Source organism: Macaca fascicularis, chromosome 18 (assembly GCF_037993035.2).
Source record: "Macaca fascicularis isolate 582-1 chromosome 18, T2T-MFA8v1.1".
Classification (NCBI taxonomy): Eukaryota; Metazoa; Chordata; class Mammalia; order Primates; family Cercopithecidae; genus Macaca; species Macaca fascicularis.
In genome coordinates this window covers 11,773,647-11,796,574 of record NC_088392.1, presented here as the reverse complement: position 1 = coordinate 11,796,574, position 22,928 = coordinate 11,773,647, and the positions used below count along the sequence as shown (strand labels likewise).

General features: G+C 35.3%; 1 protein-coding gene and 1 pseudogene across 6 annotated transcripts in view; both read left to right on the top strand.

The window, feature by feature from the left end:
* The window catches only part of CCDC102B (coiled-coil domain containing 102B), a 298,146-nt gene that overhangs the window by 68,191 nt on the left and 207,027 nt on the right, over positions 1-22,928 (top strand). For all 6 annotated transcript variants that reach the window (XM_065533649.2, XM_045378146.3, XM_074022345.1 and 3 more), the window contains exon 5: positions 11,836-11,952. In XM_065533649.2, the coding sequence (XP_065389721.1) occupies positions 11,836-11,952 (117 nt within the window). The remainder of the gene's footprint in view (positions 1-11,835; positions 11,953-22,928) is intronic.
* LOC135968299 (succinate dehydrogenase cytochrome b560 subunit, mitochondrial-like) lies at positions 2,907-3,536 on the top strand (annotated as a pseudogene).

Here is a 22,928-nt window from a genome sequence, read left to right as displayed (position 1 = left end):
TATTTTCTATTCTTTCAATATAGAAGAGACAGAAAAGTACAAAGAAGAAAACAAGAAAGGTCACCCAGAGAGAAGCATACTGAGATTTTTGTGTACAGTCAGCTCATTTAAAATACTGATATTGGGATCCTACTGCTGCCTGCTTTTTCATTTTCCATGAAAATAAAACCTGACCTGAAGTGTAATGATTTTTTCTTTTATTTCTAATTCTTTCCTGGGTACTGTTACATTTTTCTAATTCCTGGTTTTCCTGCATCATACTATTTATTGTTTTAATAATGTTGTTCAATTGCATTAAAAATTAGTTCTGTTTTTCTTTTTCTATAGTGGGCATATATCTTCCACTGCTTCATTGTCAGTAGCATACTTTCACTATCTTTAAAACATTATTTTTATCTTTTTGTCCTTAATAAGATCATATATGATTCAACTACGATTGTCTTCTGTTGCTCATTATGGCATGAATTAATTTTTGTACTGATAATAAAAAGATTGAATCTAGAAACATTTTCTGGCTTCACTGCTTGAGAGCTGACTATTCTTAATATTTTCTTTTTTTTTTTTTTTTTTTTTTTTTTTGAGACGGAGGCTGGCTCTGTCGCCCAGGCTGGAGTGCAGTGGCCGGATCTCAGCTCACTGCAAGCTCCGCCTCCCGGGTTCACGCCATTCTCCTGCCTCAGCCTCCCGGGTAGCTGGGACTACAGGCGCCGCCACCTCGCCCGGCTAGTTTTTTTTTGTATTTTTTAGTAGAGACGGGGTTTCACCGTGTTAGCCAGGATGGTCTCGATCTCCTGACCTCGTGATCCGCCCGTCTCGGCCTCCCAAAGTGCTGGGATTACAAGCTTGAGCCACCGCGCCCGGCCTATTCTTAATATTTTCATGGAATATCCAAAATATTCCTTGTTCTTTCCAAATATTTCTTGTTCTCTCCAAAAATGCCTGACTCTGGATTATTTCTTTTCTCTGCTTGTATTGCCACTATCCCATCAATATTGCCACTATTCCCATCTATTATCAGTATTCTCTTCTCAGTAGAGGGTGTGTTTTTGAAGGAAGCTTGATGTTTTCTGTTTTGCTTTGTTTTGTTTATGAAAGTATAAAGGATTAACACTTTCCTAGTTCTTTAGGGTTTACCACTAGCCTATTCCATTCACTCACAAATCAGGTTGTGTAAAAATGTGTGAACTCTCCTAGTTGTATTTACTGTTCTCACATTGGCCTGACACACTTGCCAAGGCATGACGATTGCCAACTGAAGGGTTCCCATATTCTCACGTCCTCCTTTTCTTATATGTTCACAAATAGATGCTGATCTTCTGCAATTCCTGAGGTGTCAGTAGATTTTCTTAACCTACTTATGTCTTAGGGTTCACAGGGTTAACTTTTCACCTCATTTTGTTATAGGCATCTACAATTTTGGTTTTGTTAAGTTCACTGCTCCGACTGGTTTTATGGAGAGACTTGCAGACTTTAGAATAATTACCATCATCATACCACTGCCATCTCCCTATGATTCCTCACAGGAATAGGTATATGTTTTTTAATTCCAGATTCACAACTTCCATACATAGTTATTCATAAATTAATCTGCCTAAGGAAGTACTTTATTCTCACGTCCTCCTTTTCTTATATGTTCACAAATAGATGCTGATCTTCTGCAATTCCTGAGGTGTCAGTAGATTTTCTTAACCTACTTGTGTCTTAGGGTTCACAGGGATAACTTTTCACCTCATTTTGTTATAGGCATCTACAATTTTGGTTTTGTTAAGTTCACTGCTCCGACTGGTTTTATGGAGAGACTTGCAGACTTTAGAATAATTACCATCATCATACCACTGCCATCTCCCTATGATTCCTCACAGGAATAGGTATATGTTTTTTAATTCCAGATTCACAACTTCCATACATAGTTATTCATAAATTAATCTGCCTAAGGAAGTACTTTGCAAGCAAGTTTTCCTTTCCTATATTACCTTCCATCCACTTTTCAAATGAAGGGCATACTCGTCTCTTTTTCTCAGTATTATTTTGAAGCATTTTGTGAGAGTGGAAAAACACTTGGGGTACTTAATAGAGAGATATCAGATCCCCTGGAGCTCAGAGAGATATGTTGAAATATTGTTGTTGAGAAATAAACTAATCAATGGGTCACAGATCTTTGGCATTTCAGGTGGTTTCTAATTTTCTCTTTATAAGAATATAGGAATATGACCTACCAGACTGGTCAGCTTATAAATAATAACAAATAAATTTTGATATTAGATAAAAATGTGTCTTTGTCATGTATTTAGAAGGATAGTTAATAAAACACAACGACTCTGATTAAATAAAACTTCTTCCATGTATATCTAACATGTGTGATCAATTTTCTTAATGCCTACATTAACAAAAGAATAATTCTTATGTCATTCTATCAGTAACTAATTTCATCCATAAACACACAAATTAATTGAAAAAAGGTCACCTATCTCATTAAGAGATGCATTTCTAGTAAATGATTAGTTTATATTTAATAATTATCAAAATCTGTACTATCTTGTTTATTTTTAAGCAATTGTGTACACATAACAATTATTAGGGTAATTCATTCCAAAAGAAACTTTTAAAAATATTTGGGGTGTTATAGTAATAATAGATACATACATACTTTATACCCACAGTTTTATTGCATATTATAGAGTAAAAACTTTCTCAAGTGTAAACATTTCACATATCATGGTATGATAATCTGGAGGCAATGGGATAATAAAAATTGAGGGAATAAAATAACAATATAAAATTGTAAGTAGATGATACCAAATATCACATTTCTATGTTTTTAAGATGTCATTGCTTACAGTAAAGTGTGATATAATCATTCTATTTAAAATGTCAACATGTAGACTTTTGTCCAGGCCAGATGCAAGATGGTTGTACTCTTGCGAAGACATGTTGGCTGTCATTGCCTCGGAGCCCAATTTAGCCCTCTGCTCTATATCAGAAAAGCTGCTCCTTTGGAAACCTCAGTCAAAAAAGAGATGGAGTGGCTCTGGAATAAGAACATAGGTTCAAACTGCCCTTTATCTTCCCATAGCACTATCTACAGTTGGTCTATTCCCATGGCGATGTCCATTTGCCACCATGGCACTGGTATTGCTTTGAGTGCATGGGTCTGTCTTTTTGGTATCGGCCCTTTTGCTCCCCGGGAACTTTGAGTATTATTTGAAACTTGTGAAGTCCCTGTGTCTGGGGCCAGCACCGATCCACCACAGCTAAGTTTGTACTCCTCTTCCCTCTCATGTATCACACCTGGAGTGCGATCTCACACTTGATGTGGTATCTGGGAATAGCCTTGAAGCCCAGCTACATCAGTCTAGAGTGGTTGTCTTGGTTCTTACTGTGTTGTCGTCTGTAGGGCTGGCAGCTATATGAAGAGCTGATGTTCCCAACGTCATCTTTCCACACACTATTAAGTTCACATATCTTCCCATTTGTCACTCTTATCTCCAGTCTGGGCCAAGTTCTCCTGATTTATTTAGATCCTTTTGGGCTTTCAGATCCCCTGGAGCTCAGTAGCAGTAGATCATAGTGGTGGAAAAGAGTCCAGTTTTACCCTTGTTTCTAAATATGGAGTGGCTGCAAAATCTTCCCTTTTCCTGCCCACAACTTGCCTACTCTGGGCATAGAAGCACTTATTCTCTCTCCAACTGGGCTTTGATTTGTGCTGAGTCAGCTTTTGGCTCCTTCTCCCTGAGACAGTGGAAACAGACAGCTCTGTGGCCTCTGTCCTGGGGGTTGGGGGTGAGACTTTTGGTGCCACTGCCTATGGGTTGTTGGCCTAAAGGACAATTCTGTTCATTGGTCATAACCCATGCCTTTAACACCTACACAGTGTTATTGAAAGAAGAGAGAGGAGAGAGTGGAAGGGAATTAATCTATCCCAGCTGGAGGGAGATAAAGAGGGCTACTTAGTTCTTGGAGATGCCATTTTGGGGAGAAAATATATCGCTTCTGGCATAAGACAGAAATCCAGACAACTACCATTGAATATATTATTTCTCAATGATATTTCCTTTTATTGCATTTCCAGAAAAACAAACTTCTTAATTTCACGCTTCCAAGTCCATATACCATTTTTTTTCTAAAACTGAGTTAAAATACTCATTTTATGAAAAGTAAATATTTAAAATTCACTAAAAATTTTATTTTTGAGTTCAAATAAATAAACCATTTTAACAAAAACTTTAAAAATTAAAAAATACATTGGTAAGAGAACAAAAGACCATTGAGATAAGTAATTTGACATCCTTATTTTGACTTGAAGAATACAATAACTTTTTTATTTGTTAAAGTTAAACATTCTTCAATGTATTTTCTACCATTCTCTAAAGTTAAGGGAGGGAATTACGTAAAATCTACTTTAAGGGATTGTGGCTAAATTTTTTGAAGCAATGATCTAAGGCATAAAATACTTCTTTGTGGCTTATATTCCCATTTGAAGACTTCTCTTTGCATTGATAAATAATACATGTTATTTGGAATCTTAACCTTGCTGTCACATATTTCTGGTCCCACTGCATTTGAGTCTACTCTTTGGACATATTTCCTCCTTACGTTCCTCAGCTTTCATAAGGATATATCGCTACCAAAACCTGACCAAATGTAAAATACTTGCTCATATACCCTTACGCTAATTGATATTCAATACTTATCTCAAGAACCACATTAAAAACATGTGTACCAACATGAAGGCAATCGGGAGAGCTAACAAAATTTATTGACCAAGGTCAATCTGATCACAATTTCAAAAAATGACCCAAACTTAAGTGTGAAGAAAAGATTTGGGGGGTGAGCATGATGAGGAAACTGTTATGAGCCTGTTACAGTAATCTAGATAGAAATATTCACGTGTCCTGAGCTTGGTGGTGGAGGAGGTATGTTGAGAAATAAGCAGGTGAAGGAAGTGATAATGATTGGTGATTAAACGAATGTTGCAAATACATGAAGATTCAGGGGAGGTGACACAGAAAGAGAAGATTTCTGACCTTATCAGCCAGGTGGACATTCACCAAGAGAACACAACAACAAGAAGAAAAATGTAAGGGAAAAAGACAGTGAATTTAGTTCTGAATATGTTGAGGTTGAGTTGGAAGTGTTTGGTAGGATTATGGATTTGTGAATGTAGAAAGGAAAGTTGAACAATGAACAGAGAGATGATGGCTTAAGCCATGACAGTAGGTGGGATGACTCTGGGTTGGAGCACTGAGGATTGACACCAAGCAAGACAGAGAGAAAAGGAGAAACTGCACAGAAATCCAAGCAGGAGGGTGTTGCGGGAAGTCAGGGACCCGAATGGAGGGACCGGCTGAAGCCTCGGCAAAAGAACATAAATTGTGAAGATTTCATGGACATTTATTAGTTCCCAAAATTAATACTTTTATAATTTCTTACACCTGTCTTTACTGTAATCTCTGAACATAAATTGTGAAGATTTCATGGACACTTATCACTTCCCCAGTGAATATCCTTGTGATTTCCTATGCCTGTCTTTACTTTAATCTCTTAATCCCATCATCTTCTTTGTAAGCTGAGGAGGATGAATGTCGCCTCAGGACCCTGTGATTGTATCAACTGCACAAGTTGGTTGTAGAGCTTGTGTGTTTGAACTATATGAAATCTGGGTATCTTAAAAAAAGAACAAGATAACAGCGATGTTCGGGGAACAAGAGAGGTAACTTTGAACTGGCCGCTGGTGAGCCAGACGGAACAGAGCTATATTTCTCCTCTTTCATAAGCAAATAGGAGAAATATCGCTGAATTCTTTTTCTCAGTAAGGAACATCCCTGAGAAAGAGAATGCACCTGGAGGGTAGGTCTATAGACAGCCCTCTCAAAGGGAGCCATCTTTTATGGTTGAAGCCGAAGGGATGAAATAAACCCCAGTCTCCTGTGGCGCTCCCAGGCTTATCAGGTGGAGGAAAATTCCTGCCTAATAAATTGTGGTCAGACAGGTTATCTGCTCTCAAACCTGTTTCCTGATAAGATGTTATCAGTGACAATGCGTGCCTGAAACTTCATTAGCAATTTTAATTTCTCCTCATCTGGTGGTCCTGTGATCTCACCCTGCCTCCATTTGCTTTGTGATATTTTATTACCTTGTGAAGTATGTGATCTCTGTGACCCACACCCTATTCGTGCACTCCCTCCCCTTTTGAAAATCCCTAATAAAAACTTGCTGGTTTTACCGCTAGGGGAACATCACCGATCCTGCCGACATGTGATGTCTCCCCTGGACACCCAGCATTACATTTCTCTCTCTTGTGCTCTTTCCCTTTATTTCTCAACCCAGCCGAGACACTTAGGAAATAGAAAAGAACCCACGTTAAACATCGGGAAGCAGGAAAACTATTCTTTGTATAAGCCCAAGGAAGAGAGTCTTTGAACAAGGGCATTGTCAACAGTGTATAATTCTGCCAAGGATTCAAGTAAGGGCAGAACTGAATATTGTGTGGTGGAAAGCATGAGGAATGCTGGTAGCAGAAGCGAGTGAGAAAGTTAAGTGCAGCAACTCTTTCAAGGCACTTGATGGTAAGAGGAAACAAAGAACTTGAGTGGAAGCTCCAAGACTGGATAAAATATTATCCTTTTTGTTAATCTGTTTAAGTTCCTTGTAGATTCTGGATATTAGACATTGATCAGATGGGTAGATTGTAAAAATTTTCTCCCATTCTGTAGGTTGCCTGTTCACTCTGATGATAGTTTGTTTTGCTGTTCAGAAGCTCTTTAGTTTAATTATATCTCATTTGTCAATTTTGGTTTTCGTTGCAATTGCTTTTGGGGTTGTAGTCATGAAGTCTTTTCCCATGCCTATGTCCTGAATGGTATTAGCTGGGTTTTCTTCTAGTTTTTTTATGGTTTAGGTTTTATGTTTAAGTCTTTAATCCATCTTGAGTTAATTTTTGTATAAGGTGTAAGAAAGGGTCTGGTTTCAGTTTTCTGCATATGGCCAGCCAGTTTTCCCAGCACCATTTATTAAATAGGGAATCCTTTCCCAATTGCTGGTTTTTGTCAGGTTTTTCAAAGATCAGATGGTTGTAGACGTGTGGTGTTATTTCTGAGGCCTCTGGAAACCATCATTCTCAGCAAACTAACACAGGAACAGAAAACCAAACACCGCATGTTCTCACCCATAAGTGGGAATTGAACAATGAGATCACATGGACACAGGGAGGGGAACATCGCACTCCGGAGCCTGTCAGGGGGTCGTTGGGGGGCGGGCAAGGGGAGCGAGCAGCAAATCACCATGAAACATGTATACCTATGTGACAAACCTGCACATTCTGCACATGTATCCCAGAACTTAAAGTATAATCATAATAATAATAAAGAAAAGATTATCTTTCGACCCTTGATCTCCCACACTCCCTCATCCCCAACCGAAATGGAAAGTTTTGAGCAATTACATGTTAATGGGGAAGAAACCAAGAAAATTTCAAGATACACGAGATAAACAACTCTTAGAATGAGTTTGCCAAGTACCCTGAAGGTATGAAATTCTAAGTACAACTGAAGTGATTAGACTTTGACTTTAGAAGAGATATTTAAGTTCTTTAAAAGAGTAAAAGATTTCTGTAGAGACATGCAAATTTGTATATTTCATCACAGGAAGTAGGAGGTCCTTAGCTCCTATTTCTCCATGAAAGAAGTTGAAAGATTATTTGTTGAAAGTTATGGGAGAAATGCTAGATTTGGTGTTTAGGGGATATTGAATAATTCTACATGGTTAATAATATTGACTTAAATATTTGGTGAATGATTTCCAAAGAGCAGAACTTTGGAGTCTGCATTAACTACTTAATCCTTTTAGATCATTTTGAAGGTTAAAATGTGAAGCAAAATGACAATAGGGTATGTTACTTTTTTTGCCTTTTTGTAATTATTTTTCTTTTTCTACTATATATGAATAAGAAAATACTTTATGTTACACAATACTTTTGTTTCTTGGAGATCATCTTCAGTTTTTTTCCATTCCATGCTTATCTGAATATAGAATACACATTTATATGTGGTACTGATAATTTTCCAGAAGTGAATTATAGCAGATATTTCTGAGATCAAGGATATGGCAAATTGCCTGGTTTAAATTTTCATAAACACTGCAATAAAAACAGAGGATTTTTAAACAGTGATTTTGGAGTTATATTATGGTACAAACACAGAAAAAAGAGAAGGTTTACCAGAGAATAAACTAAACAAATATTAAATAAAAGGACAGGAACTTGGAAAATGCTTTCTAATGCTGAGTAATTCACCTCGTAGAGTACTTTCTATTTCTGTCACTGTCAACTTAACGAATGCGATATATCAGTTGTGGATGACATTCATAATTCCACTAAATTAATCATTGTTAGCATCTATATGTCCACTGCTTTAAACTTCTCAGCTGCTAAATAGATTTTCATTACAAATCCATTAATCTAAACCTAAATTTGAAGAGGCAAGTAACAAAATTAAGGTTATTTTGTGTCCAAAGCATAATTTTAAAATGTTCAAAGTAATTGTTTTTTAAGGAGAAAGTATAGTTGTTTAATCAATCTGTTCATCAATTTTCCCTGCTATATTGTTTTAGTGGCTTTAGTTGTATAATATTTTATTACTTATTATTTTTATTTATTTTTTTACTCCTCCATGCCTAGAATATACAAATAACAGTGAGGAAGATAGAAGGTCTGGAGTAGAATGAGGACCAGGAGTAGGAGATGAGGGCTGAGGAGTTATCAGATCATGTGGATAATGACTTTGATTTATATAGTAAGTTGATTGAAAAGCTATTGAAGAAAATTGAGCAGGAGAGTTTCATGATCTGAATTGCTTTTTAAAAAGCTTTATTTGGTTGCTATCTTGAGAAAGGAAGTATGAGGCTACATGCAGAAGCAGAAAGAATGGAGGCTATTAAAATAACTGAAGTAAGAGATCATGGTGGTTTTTGATCAGAATAATGGTGGAAATGGAGAGAAGTAACTGGATTTATTATGTTTTGTGAAGGGTAAGCTGATTTAGTTAGTTTAGTTTGGATGTGGCATAGAGAAATAAAGAACTTAACATATTCAATAATTTTGGGAAGGATGGTATCGATATTTACTGAGGTGACAAAGACTGACAGAGAAACAGTTTTAAGGGAGAACTTCTGAATTTGGCTTTCCAGTGTGTTAAGTGTGGGATGCCCTTTAGAGGTGTTGAGTAGGAAGCTGGACATGTGCATTCAAAGTTCAATGGAAAACTATAGGCTGGAGACAGACACTTAAAATTTGCCAGCTTTGCAATTAGTACAAATGAAGTAGGTACACGGGAACCATCCAATGGAGTAGATCAGAAACACAGCAGGCAGCAGGACCAAATTTCAGTGCACTCCAGCATTGAACTTTACTTCCCAAATAATTTTTTTTTCTTGACCTATTTAATAAATTTCCTAAAGGACTATATTTTATTATTTAAATTTTTGAATTTGCTGTGTTCTTAATTTATGAGTGTAATATATTCTTATTTTTTTCTTGAAGATAGTGATGACAGTAGTTTTTTAAAACTAGTATCCTCTTTTATATCTTACATTGGTTCCAGTTACTTCTCTCCATTTCCACCATTATTCTGATAAAAAACCACCATGATCTCTTCCTTCCGTTATTTTAAGAGCCTCTGTCCTTCGCCTTCTCCATGTGGCCTCCCTTTTCTTCCATTTTTTTCTTTCCTCTATAGACATTCTGTTTCTTAATCGTAATCTTGACTATTCCTGTTTTTCTTGTTTTGTTTTGTTTTGTTTTATGCCACTCTTATGTTCTTCACATGCCCAGAGATCTTTGATTTTTCCACTCACAATGATGAATGATGTGGATTTATTTGAGGTATTTGATGTGGGTTTCCTTTGCTGTTGTTTATAAAAATTTGCTTTCCTGCCTCCTCTCTCTTTTGAGTGGTACAGCTCATTGAGAGTTCTGTTGGCAATTGAAAGGTTTATTGATGGATTTAATTCCCTGTGGTTTAATGACGAGATTTCAGAAGTTAAACGGGGAGCATTCAATTACCCAAATGAATTTGATATTCTTTTGGTAAACCTAAACCAAAACTGGTTGCTTTTATTTTACTTCTACTATCCTCTGTTTTATTTAGCAAAGTAATTTATATTCTTCTGGCTAGGGATTAATGCCACATTGTTATTTAACTACCATGATAGTGAGCTGGACTTGCCTACTCAGACTTTCAAAGAACTCTGTGGTATCTTCTCTTGTCCTCTTCCTTGCCTTCTGTGTGCTCTCTTTATGTTACCAGCTCTGAACATGGAGTCTCTCTGTAGTGTGTTGGGAAATCAGCTTCTACCATTATTGTAGTTGATTTCTAGTATACTTAGACTATGACATTTTCTGCTGTTTCCTTTACTATCTCTTCCTATCAGTTTATTGCCTTTGAGACAATTATTTCAGTGGCCTTTAGGTCTATAATTATAGATGCAATAATGGTTTAAAACTCAGGTAATGCATTTGGCAAGTACTTAAAATTTGCTTCCTCCAGTTATTATCTTTGTGAATTTAGGAAAGTTACTTAAGTCTCTTAAAAATATGGTTCACCTCGAGGCAGAAAGATCACGAGGTCAGGAGATTGAGACCATACTGGCTAACACGGTGAAACCCCATTTCTACTAAAAATACAAAAAATTAGCCGAGTGTGGTGGTGGGTGCCTGTAGTCCCAGCTACTCGGGAGGCTGAAGCAGGAGAATGGCATGAACCCGGGAGGTGGAGCTTGCAGTGAGCCGAGTTCACTGTTCTCCAGCCTGGGCAACAGAGCGGGATTCTGTCTCCAAAAAAAAAAAAATATATATATATATATGTGTATATATATATATATGTATGTATATATAGGGTTCACTTTTCTCTAGTGGAGGGATAATAATAACAATGCCTAACATATAGGATTACTGTTAGCATTAACTAAGGCAATATATATCAAGTTCAGTTCTTGGAGACTAGCACCTGCTTAATATTACTATTATTAATAACAACATTATCAGTACTACTTTTTATTTTTAAACAGATAGTGTAACATTGGCTTTTGTATTTTAATTTGTTATAAAATTACACACATATTATGTAATATGGATGATGGAAACATTTACCTACATAGGTTAAAATATATGTCAATATAATGAAAACAGCATATATGTGTGCAACTACATATTTTATATATTTATCAAATTTCATGGTTCTGCTGAAAATTTTTAATTTTAAGAACGATTGTGGGAAAATAATCATTGTTTGCATTTGTAGGACTTTTCTCACCTTTTATTTTTTCTGCAGTCATTTTCTATGGAAATTTATTGACAGCTTTTACAGATGTTTTTCATATATTTTATCAGCCCAAGCAGTATGTATATACCTTTTTTTCCATTGCCCAAGTTTGTCTCTGTTAAAATTAATATACTATTAAATAGACATAAAAAAGATTACAAAGAATACTGAGGTACTAATATTCAGGATGAAAAGATAAGGGTTAATTGGTAAGCTTAGAAACCAGCTGGTCAATTGTTTCAGAGTTTGTGGAGGTAACTGAGTTCTGCCTAGTTTTCAACCGATGAATTGGAATTTACAGAGATTTGCTTATTTTTTTTTTAGAGGTTAGCATTTTTGAACTACAAGTATAACAATAAATGGTTCAACCACAATCATTACATCAACAGCAACAAGCCTGCCAGAATCCACATAGGAAAAAAGCAAAACAACACTAAAGCTAAATGAAAGACTAATGTGGATTATCCTGTAACCACCCTTTATAGCATCCTGTGATTATAATTTCAACTTTCTTTTTCAGTTTGACATTTGTCTTGTTCAACATAATGATGAAATGGAAGAACTGTCAGGCAATGTAAAGGAAGAATCCAAATCTCAAAACAGCAAAGACAGAGTGATTTGTGAGTTAAGAGCAGAGGTAAGACATTGGGTAAAGAGTGCCATATATATTAAAACATAACTGACTGTTGTTAAATGCCATACTATGTTAAGTAGGGTAATGGATGTGCCTTTGGTTACTTTATGAAAGTGAATGCTGCTGGTAATGTAGTTAGCTTATATGTGATTTAAAAGGCTGTGGAATGACATTGGCCCATAACTAGATCTGAGTTATTTGAATATTATTTAAAGATGAAATGTTTAACTATAAAACTATCTGGTAGCCAATACAAGTCTTACTGTGCATAAATATTTTTTAAAAGTTCAACCAGCTGCTGGATCATGTATGTTCATTTACTTTCAGAATCAATGACATACAAGATATGTGTCATGCAATTTCTGGTGGAATTAACATTGCTGTTGGCAGCTAACAACAGTGAGAGATAAAATAAATTCACTTTTGTTGTAGTTATTTCATTTCTTAGATACACCACCTAAGAAACATTTATTTTTCCACTCCTGCCACCACCAACAATAAATGAATTTTCACAAATGTGTAAACTCTGAGTGTTTTTTACTGTTCTGTAGGTAAAAGCAGAATTATTGCATTTATAGAAAGGAGAAGGGAGTGAGTTATTTGTACTTCATAGAAAATAGCATGATGGCATTAAAAATGGAAAATCACAAATTATTTGTCTTGGAACAGATAATTCTGGGAAAATAGCTTGGAAACAAATGCGTAAGAGCAATTTACAGACTGAAATGAATTTAATGCAACTGTAGGCTGGTAGAAAACTGATTTGTATTAGGTTTTCTTCCTTATATAACTCTTCAAATTCTGAACCGACACCAGAGTATATTTACATCAGATGAATATAGTGCAATGGGAAATATACAGATTTTGGAGCTAGAAATGGGTCCATTACCTCCTGATTACTTTATTCTGGTCAATGCTATAAGCATCTCTGTGTGTCAGTCTCCAGATTAAAATAATAGTAATAATAATATTAATAATAGTCATGAAACAGGATTTTGGAAAATGTACGTACTGCAAGAAAACAGTTTTCTGAGACAGAGTGCTCTAGTATTGAAACTTACAGCTAAGCTGCTTAGGAGAATTATATACTCCCTGTGTTCTTCCTCATTACATCAATGCCATCCCATGACAGCTCTTCTTTGAGTCCTAAAAGTGGTGTTGGGGTGAGATGGCATATATCAAGAGGTCCATTATGAGAAAGGCTGAACTGCTGAATACAAATCTTCGTTAAGTCGAAGAGAAAAATTGGTGGCGTTCGTAACTTTTGTTTTCTAAGAGGAAACAAATGATCAGGATAGATACCTCTTTTTCTTGACCCTCAGCTCTGAGAATCATCTTTCATTAAACATTGTACAACATGTTGTATAAAAGCTTATTTAATAGTTAACGGCAAAAAAGGAGGAAGGCACATCTAGATATTTATTATAACTCTCCTCAAAAGCCAAGAACATTATGTATACACTTTTTTTTAAGACAAGTTTTAGGTTCACAGCAAAATTGAGCAGAAAGTAGACAGTTTGCACATACTTCCCCTTTCCCCCAGAGACTCCTCCACAACCAACATCCTTCATCAGTGCTGCATGTTTGTTTGTTATAACTGAGAAACAAACTGAGACATTATCAACCACAGTCATAGTTTACATTAAGGTTCACTCTGTGTTGTACATTCTATGGCTTTTGACAAATGCATAATAACATATATCTACCATGTTAGTATCATGCAGATGCTAAACAAATATTGTATAGAAATATGTTCTTTTGCAACTTGTTTATATAAATGTGTCACAACTACTTATGTTTACATAAAAGTACTATAATTTAATTAAATTTAATAACTTATTTAAAAAATTAGTTTATTATTTTTAGATATATAATCAGCACTACAGTGAGTATGCATATGTATATAAATCACTGGATATTTAAAAATGGCTTATGATATATTCCTAGAAAATAGTGTGGCTTGGTCATTGGAATATTTATTTTTTAAATCTTCTTTTACACATTTCCAAGTGTTCTATTAGAAAAATTGTATCAATTTACATTCTCACTAAGTAAGACTAAAATCTCTGAATATTATGTGTAAAGCAAATATTGAAAAAGACTCAAAGTTGGAGAGAAGAGGTATATCACCCAGGGGACCTGAGAATTGAGAAATGGCATGCTGTTGAGTTTTCTGGGTTTTTGTCACATATATTCCAAAATTAGAACTGAAGAAGCCAGAAATCTGGAAACACCAATAGGTACAGATAAACACACAAAAATACCTAAAATGAAACACAACCTAAGTCTGCTTGCTCTAGCCAACGTACTAAGAGTCAATGTAGCAAGACGAAAACTTTTAGGACAATAATGCTTGAATCCAGCCCAAATCACAGAACACTGTGGCCCCACCCCATGCCTGTTAGCTAAGGCCAGCTGTAGAACCTGGACTTCTACATACATCTGGAAGTAACAAGACAATGCTATCCTTTCACTCTCAATTGTGGTTTCATAAGAACCCACCCAAAACACAATGTTAGATAAAATCCAAATCTCATGACATATTTCACAAAGTATCCAGGATACAATTGGATATTACTCATCATACCTAGAACCACAATAGTTTGAAGTGAATGAAAGAAAAAAATTGATAGATGCCAACACTGAAATGATAAAGATGTGTTAATTATTTGGGAAGGATCTTAGAGAGGGCATCATTAAAATACTTTAGTGAGCAATTGTGCATATGCATGAAACAAATAAAAAATAGGAATTTTCATTAAAGAAATAGAAGGTCTCAGCAATTAAAAAAATGCAAAGAAGGAACAAATGGAAAAATTAAAACTGAAAAATGAACTGAATTTAAAAAAACAACTTCTGAATGCAGAAGACAGAGGAAAGAGTCAGTGAACTTGAAGATAAATGAATGGAAATTATCCTATCTGAATGAGATAAAGAAAATAGGCTGAATTTTAAAAGTAAAGTCTCAGAGACCTGTGGGGTGATAAAAAAAAATTACATTCATGTAATTTGAGGCCAGTGTGAGAGGAAAAATAGTGTAGGACTGACAGTACTAAAAAATAGATGAAAACTTCCCAACTTTCAAATGAAAGGGTCAAATCTAGAGTCAAGAATTTTAGTGAATCCCAGACAGCATAAACCCGAAAAAGCTGATATTAAGACACATCATAGTCAAACTTATGGAAAATAAGAAAAAATAATCTTAACAGCACCTAAAAGGTAAATTACAGTATATACACAGGGGAAAAAATCCAAATAACAGGGCTTATCACATCAGAAACTCTGGAAGTCAGAAAGAAGTGACATACAATTATTTAGGTTCTAAAAGAGCTGTCAACTCAAAATACTATATCCAGTGAAAATATCTTTCAGATCATTCTCTGATGAGGAAAACTAAGATAAATTGTCTTTGGTAAATAAGCATATGAAAAGGTGTTCAACATATTAGTCATCAGGAAAATGGAAATTAAAACCACGATGGTACAAAACTATACACCTATCAGAATGGCTAAAATCAAAATAGCGACAATACTAAATGGTGGTAATAGCACAGCTATTGAATTACTCACCTATTGCTAGAGGGAATGTAAAATGATACAATCACATTGGAAAACAGTTTGACAGTCTTCAAAATTGCAGCTACCATATGATCAAGCAATTGGACTCCTAGGTATTTACTTCATAAAAATAGAAGCTTATATTCACACAAAACTTATAGGTAAATCTTGAGTATTTTATACGTAAATGCCAAAACTTAGAAACAACACAGGTGATCTTCATGGGGTGAATAATTAAACAAGCAATTACATCCATACTTTGAACTACTTCTCAGCAACAAAACAGAATGAACTCTTGATACATGCAACCATCTGGGTGAATCTCTTGAAGTATTGTGAGTGAAAAATATCCCTAAAGACTACAGAGCCCATGATTATGTATATATATGATTTATTTATATATACATGATTTATTTGTATATATGATTACATATAATCATATATATATTCAGCATTTAGAAATGAAGAACCTATTAATGTTTTTCAGGAATACAAGAGTGAAGGGAGTGGGTGCTGTGGCTAAAAAACAGCCACATGATGCATCCTTGTGGTGATGGAAGCATTCTGCATTTCACTGTGTCAAATTCTTTGCATAATTGTCAATGTCTGACTTTGGTATTGTACTAATGTACTGCTGTTTAACAGCCTATCTAAAGGATCCATTCATTCATAACTGTAAAGTACTAAAAATTGTACACAATAGTAGGCACTCAATCAATACTAGGATAAGAACTTAGATCCAGGTCTCTTGGGTCCCAACTATAAATTTCATATGGCTTTTACCATTGGAGGGCTCAGGGTAAAAGGCACATGGAATTTATCTTTTCTTTCAACTGCCTATGAATCGACAGCCAAAAATGAAAATTTAATTCAAACATCCTAATTTTTTTTGAAATTTTTAAGTAGTGATTATATAAGCAACCCTATTTATTTTGCTTATGCAAGATAAAACATAAGTATTTTGTTACACAATTTTTTTCACACCCAGGAAGATTGTATTATCTATGGGGGCTTAGAAAGGTTCTTTCTCCATGTGAAAGTCAATTAGATTCTGTCTGAATAGGTAAAATGCAGTAATAGTGAAGTAAAAAACGAAACCAAATGACAACAAAAATAAGTTCATATGTTCATTCATTATACAACCCAATTATTTACTCCACAAATATTAATCAACAATCTCCCATGTTAAGCACTAAAGATTCTACAAAGTGATGTATTGATGGCCACAGACACAAACAATCCAAGTCAATTAAATGCAATACGTTATATAGCCTTACAGGTGAAGCACAGTTATTTGTGTGGGGATAAAGAGGAGATATAGTGAATGAGATGGGTAAGGTGAAGAGCAGTTAGCCAGGCAAAGTGAAGAGCCAGGTAGAAAGGTAAGAACAAGGCTGGGCGTGGTGGCTCACACCTGTAATCCCAGCATTTTGGGAGGGCAAGGTGGGTGGATTCCCTGAGCTCAGGAGTTCGAGACCATGATGAACCCTGTCACATGGTGAAACCCTGTCTCTAATAAAAATATGAAAATTATCTAGGCATGTTGGGGGACCCCTGTAATCCAAGCTACTCAGGAGGCTGAGGCAGGAGAATCGCTTGAACTTGGGAGGCAGAGGTTGCAGTGAGCTAAGATCATGCCAGTGTACTCCAGCCTGGGTGACGGAGCAAGACAAAAAACACAAAACAAACAAAAAAAAGAAGGTAAGAACAATATCTGAAAAGGGCGGTAGCATGTAAGAAGGGACGACGCTGCAGAATTTAGAGAAAATGTTGTAGGAAAGGGTGGTACATGGGAATATTGACAAAGAAGGAAACACTTCTCCTTTTCTTCTAACATTAGTGTAGATATCAGAAAGTGTGTTGATTTTGGGGGTATTTTGATCACTGGAAGAGCAGTATGTTCTGACTGGGAGCAATTCACCACTAGATGTTTTTAAGGTATGCAGAGGGAAGAAAAATGTTTTGGTTTTGTGCTAAAAATGAAAATAAAAATATTTTCAGGATGTTTTCTTAAATTATAAATTTAATCTTTAGTTCTGCAAATATTGTATGGTATCTGCTATGCTGTGTTCTGGTAACTCAATGGTGTGGGACGTGAAATGGACTTGCCTTCAGAGAACAGCCTTCAGCGAGGGGTACAGTATTCATCAGAGATCATACCTTTTAGTGTAAGTTGTCAACAGTTTGGGAGCTATACAGCAAATGTGAATGAGGCTAGGGGGATTGACCTAGTCAGAAATTTTAGATAAAATACCAGATATTTTATTTACTGACATAGTTAAATAGCCTTATCTTTGACATGAAGGATATTGTATAATTAGAACTCCGGTGTCATAATTTAATTTTTAGAGATTGCCACAGTAAGTGTTGATCTGAATTGATTTAAATCTCCTGTATCTCCATTCCTCTTATTGACTTTACATGTTCTAGCAAAGAGATTTCAATTACTGAGAATATGATGAATATATTAGAAATGGTTATATGATTTTGGAGCAGGATATTGAGGAATGCAAGCAGGTTAATTCAGAAGTCTGTTAGTGATATAGATTTAAACATTCTGGGTTTATATTGACAAAACTCAGGAAACAGAATATATAAAATAAGACTTGATATGAATAAACCATTGGAGAAAAATAACAGTCTGGGAAAACAGAATCAAGCTGTCACAGTTAAATATACTTTCTGGTCATTTAGATAAATACAAGTCTAAATATTCAATTTTTTCAAGAATAAAACTGTTACTTATTCTGCATTTATAGAAATCTGATAAATAGAAGGTTGAATAACCAGTGAAAGCCTGTTATCATTTATTCAGGAAATATTAGGCGCCTTGAGTAACAGGTATTTCTTTCAAAACATTTAAACTATATAGTTCAAAATAAAATACTGAAAATAATCTTTGATAGCACATCAGTAGTAGCTTTTCTTAGTAGCTACATCTTCTGAAAAGATTTCAAGCTAACTTGGGTTGACGATTAAATTACAATCTGAGGTTTTTTTTGCCACCTTCAAGTTTCTTGCTGTCTTCTATTACATAGAGAAGAGCTCAATGATGATTGTGATGTGAGTGGGAAAAGAAGGGACTGTATCAATTACAACTGTAAATATTAGCGTGTCTTAGGAATAGCCCACCTCCCTTCTTTGGAAACTGTGCACATTTTAGTGCCAATCTCAACACATCTAGTGTTCGACACCTTCAAGCTACTTGAGATCTTTAATATGATGTCCTCCAGCTCTTATCTTCCTTAGGACACAAACACATACATTTGAACTTTTCCTGTAAGTTCTGTGCAATTCTTCTAAGACCCTATTTACTGCTTCCCATGAGGTCACAAGTCAACTTAGCAAATCTACACTAATGCTAATTTCTTTTATGTCATCATATCAATTGTTACTCTCAAATGCTTCCAATCCAAAACTGCTTTACTAACACTCTTATGGTTGTGTTTAACAAGGATTCTGATTTCCAGTAGAGAGAAATTTTCTGTTTTACACGAGAGGTCATTGACTTAGAACCTTTCCATCATTATCATCAAATGCTTTTCTTAGAAAACATGTTTTCCTATGAACTGACACCTTCTGAAAACATATGCCTTAAATCAAACAAACAATTACATTTCTCTTCTGCTGAAATCCCTGGTTAATATGAGTATGGCATAAAAAGGGAAGGAAAGGGCCTGACAGTTTAGGTGGTGGAGTTCTTAGCTTCATTCTGCAATAGTGCGTGGCTCACAATCGCTCAAACAATGGCCATTAGCTGAATGAATGAGGGAAAGATAAGGACAAAGCACATATCAAAAAAGAGAACTTTCTATTTTAACTTTCTAGAAGGTCAAAAGAAAAAGTAAAATAAGAATGGAGGAAGGGCAAAGCTGTCTATATTCATTTGGAATATGTTTTCTTCTATATTTGACTCCTTTTTTGTTTGTTTGTTTTGAGATGGGATCTCACTCTGTCACCTAAGCTGGAGTACAGTGGCACAATCTGGGCTCACTGCAACCTCTGCCTCCTGGGCTCAGGCAACTCTTTCACCTCAGTCTCCCAAGTAGCTGGGACGACAGGTGCACACCACTAGGCCTGGCTAATTTTTGCATTTTTTGTTTTTAATAGAGACAGGGGTCTCACCATGTTGGCCAGGCTGGTCCTGAACTCCTAAAACAAGTGATCCACTTGTCTCAGCCTCCCAAAGTGCTGGGATTACAGGCATGAGCCACCATGCCCGGCCTAGATATGACTACGTTTGATGCACTTAAAACATGTTGGTCACTAGTATGGTCTGAATGGCTGTGTGTTTCCCAAACTGACATCCTGACTTCCAAGGTGATGGTTTTAGGAGGTGGGACCTTTAGGAGTTGATTAGGTTATAAGGACAATTAGAATTAATGCCATTAAAAAAGAGACCCCAGACAGCTAGCTCAAGCCTGTACCATGTGAATACATAGGGAGAAGGCGCTGTCTATGAACCAGAAAGCAGGTCCTCACCAGATACAAAATCTACTGGCAACTTAATCTCGGATTCCAGGCTCCAGAACTGTGAGAAATAAATTTCTACTGTTTATAAGCTACCCAGGTTATGATATTTTGTAGCCTGAATGGACTAAGACAGTCACAAGTATAGACTGGCAAGTGTAATTATTTGAAGGACAGAACTATCAAGAAAACTAGTGACTGGGCAACTAAGTCATGAAGATAAGCCCCATTTTCATATAACAACTCTACTTTTGGGGTGAATTGGAGAAATTCACTGTCCTCTAAACCTTTTGTTGAATTGAGTTACTTCTTTAATGGAGTAAATTGTTTCTCTCAAATACTATTAGAAATTCTCCTGCATTTGAATATTTAAGCAGTAGAAAATGTTGTTAATTAAATAGCTTCCATAAATGTATGCATTAGTAAAACATTGCTTGATGTACTTTTTAATCCTAGTAGTCACAAGTAGTTATTGGAACAATTATTTCTAACAGTGATGCACCGTATTGGTTTTTATTTTCAGTATTGATCTGTTCGAGTTCAAAACAACTGTTCTGGAATTGGGTTTTATAGGTTGAGGCATTTCTTTCTGTGTAGTTAGCAATGATTCAAGTGCCCTGAAAAATAGAAAAAGTATCTTCTGTTCATATTTGAGTCTCTGATTTTAGGCTTTCTAGAAATCACCAAGACAATAATTGCTTTACTGAAGAAATAACTCAGACCAGTGATAAATCAAAACAATTATGCTTTGCAATTATTTTATTAACCAATGAGTGGAAGATGTCATTTGGAGATGAACAGGGATGAAAGGAAAAAGAATTAGGCCAAGAAGCTTTCCCTTCAAAGAAGCAAAACTATTTAATATGTACATCCTTGTCTTAAATACTGAGAATTAATGAAAGATGCATAAAGATCTATTAAAATACTCTGTTCAGATTGAGTATCACTAGATATTTAGAGCTAATGTTTATGAATACTTTGTAGGTCTCATGTGCCTTGTAAGGACTTAAAACATTAGATTTCATTTAATCAACATATCAATTTTATAAGATAATGTGATGGTTAATTTTTTGTGTCAGCTTGGCTAGGCCATAGGGTGCCCAGACATTTGTCCAAATATTATTCTGGGTGTGGGGTGTGTCTGTGAGGATGCTTCGGGATGCAGTTAACACTTGCATGGGTGCACTGAGTAAAGTAGATTGCCTTCCCTAATGTGGGTAGATTTCATCCAAACAATTGAAGACCTAAATAGAACAAAAAGGCTGAGAACAAGGGAACTACTGATGCCTAACTGCTTGAGCTGGAGCCTTGATCTGCTCTAACCTTTGGATTTGGACTGAAACATCAGAACATCTTGAGTTTCCAGCTTGCTGTCTGCAAATCTTGGGACTTAGCTTCTATGATTACATGAGCCAATTCCTTATAATTTACCTTTCCCATTCTCTCTCTGTCTCTCTCTCTCTCTCATTAAACCTCACACCCTTGACCACTATGTGATGCTGCTTTACACCACCAAAAATTAACTAAACATTTTATGTATTTGTTCTTTGTATTGTTATAAATTTATTTGTACATTTTTGAGAATATAATTCTCCGATGCTAGACTCCTAAGCAAAAACACATACATCAAGCAAAAGGAGTTATAATACATCTTTTGATATAATGCGGCTAAATAATAATAGGAACACTTCTTTTTAAAAATATTTTTTAAATATTTTAACTATTGTTTTAATAAGATTTTAAAAATCAAATGTCCTTAAAGAGCCAATGATAATTTGCATTGCAAAAGCTGACTTTGCATGCTGCACTTTAGCCACACGAATGAAAATATAAATAAATAAATAAACAAACAAGACAATTATTGTTAACACTCAGACAGTATGCAATAATGCCTTATAGCTTTGAGAAATAAAATGAGAGATGATCTGTGTCAGAGAATCCAATCTCTTTTCTTGCAATGACTTTAGCAACATGTTCCTTCTCCTAAGGAAGTCTTGATACTTCTCATTCACTTCAAGCCCAAAACCTGACAAAGAAACGAGCAAAGCCAGTGACAACTGATAGTTTTAATAAAATATCCCTATGTTTTCCCCTTCACATCAGTCTCCACATTTAAAAGGATTGATTATTTCCTACACTATCCATTGATTTATTTCTAGATTCTAGAGTGATATATGATCATGTTTGATAGAAACTGGGTTAAGTTATTGTAGACATGTAACCAATTTATTCATTTTAGCTCCTAAATAAACCAAGAATGTAACTATTATTCCAGGCTCATATTTCATTTAAATGTTTTTTCTCACTACCTCGTATACAGAATTACTTACCTTTACAAACACAATAAAAGGATTGCCACATTTTCAAGAGGAGCCAAAGAGGAGAATTAACTTTTTACATCTGGAAAATTAAATATAGATACTGCTTCCTACTTTCTCTTCAATCCCAGTGTTTGGAATGTAGCTATACATTTTAACTGTTCTTGCCACAAAATAAATGAACAAAAAATAGGTAACTGTGTGAGGTGATGGATATGCTAATTTGCTTAACTACAGTAGCCTTGCCACTCTCTATGTACATTATAACACCATGTAGCATACAATATATACAATGCAATTTATTTTTAAAAAATAATTCTGGCAGCAGAAGTAGATTAAAAGCCCTACATCTAATATCCGAAGAGCAAAAACACTGATTACCCTCAAAATACCCTCAAAATAATAACAAAATGTTACATAAAATGTAACATGGAGAAGACAAAAATACTGCTCTTAGGACATGGATACATGATAGCACAAAGGAAAATTAAATATATAATTTGGAGTTGAAAGTTGAATGAGTCACCCAGAAAGTAAACCACAAAGACAAGGATGTAATAAAAAAGGGAGTTTCTTAAACATTAATTTAGCAGTTAGTCCCCCAAATTAAGAGATCCTTAAAAAAGAAGTTTAC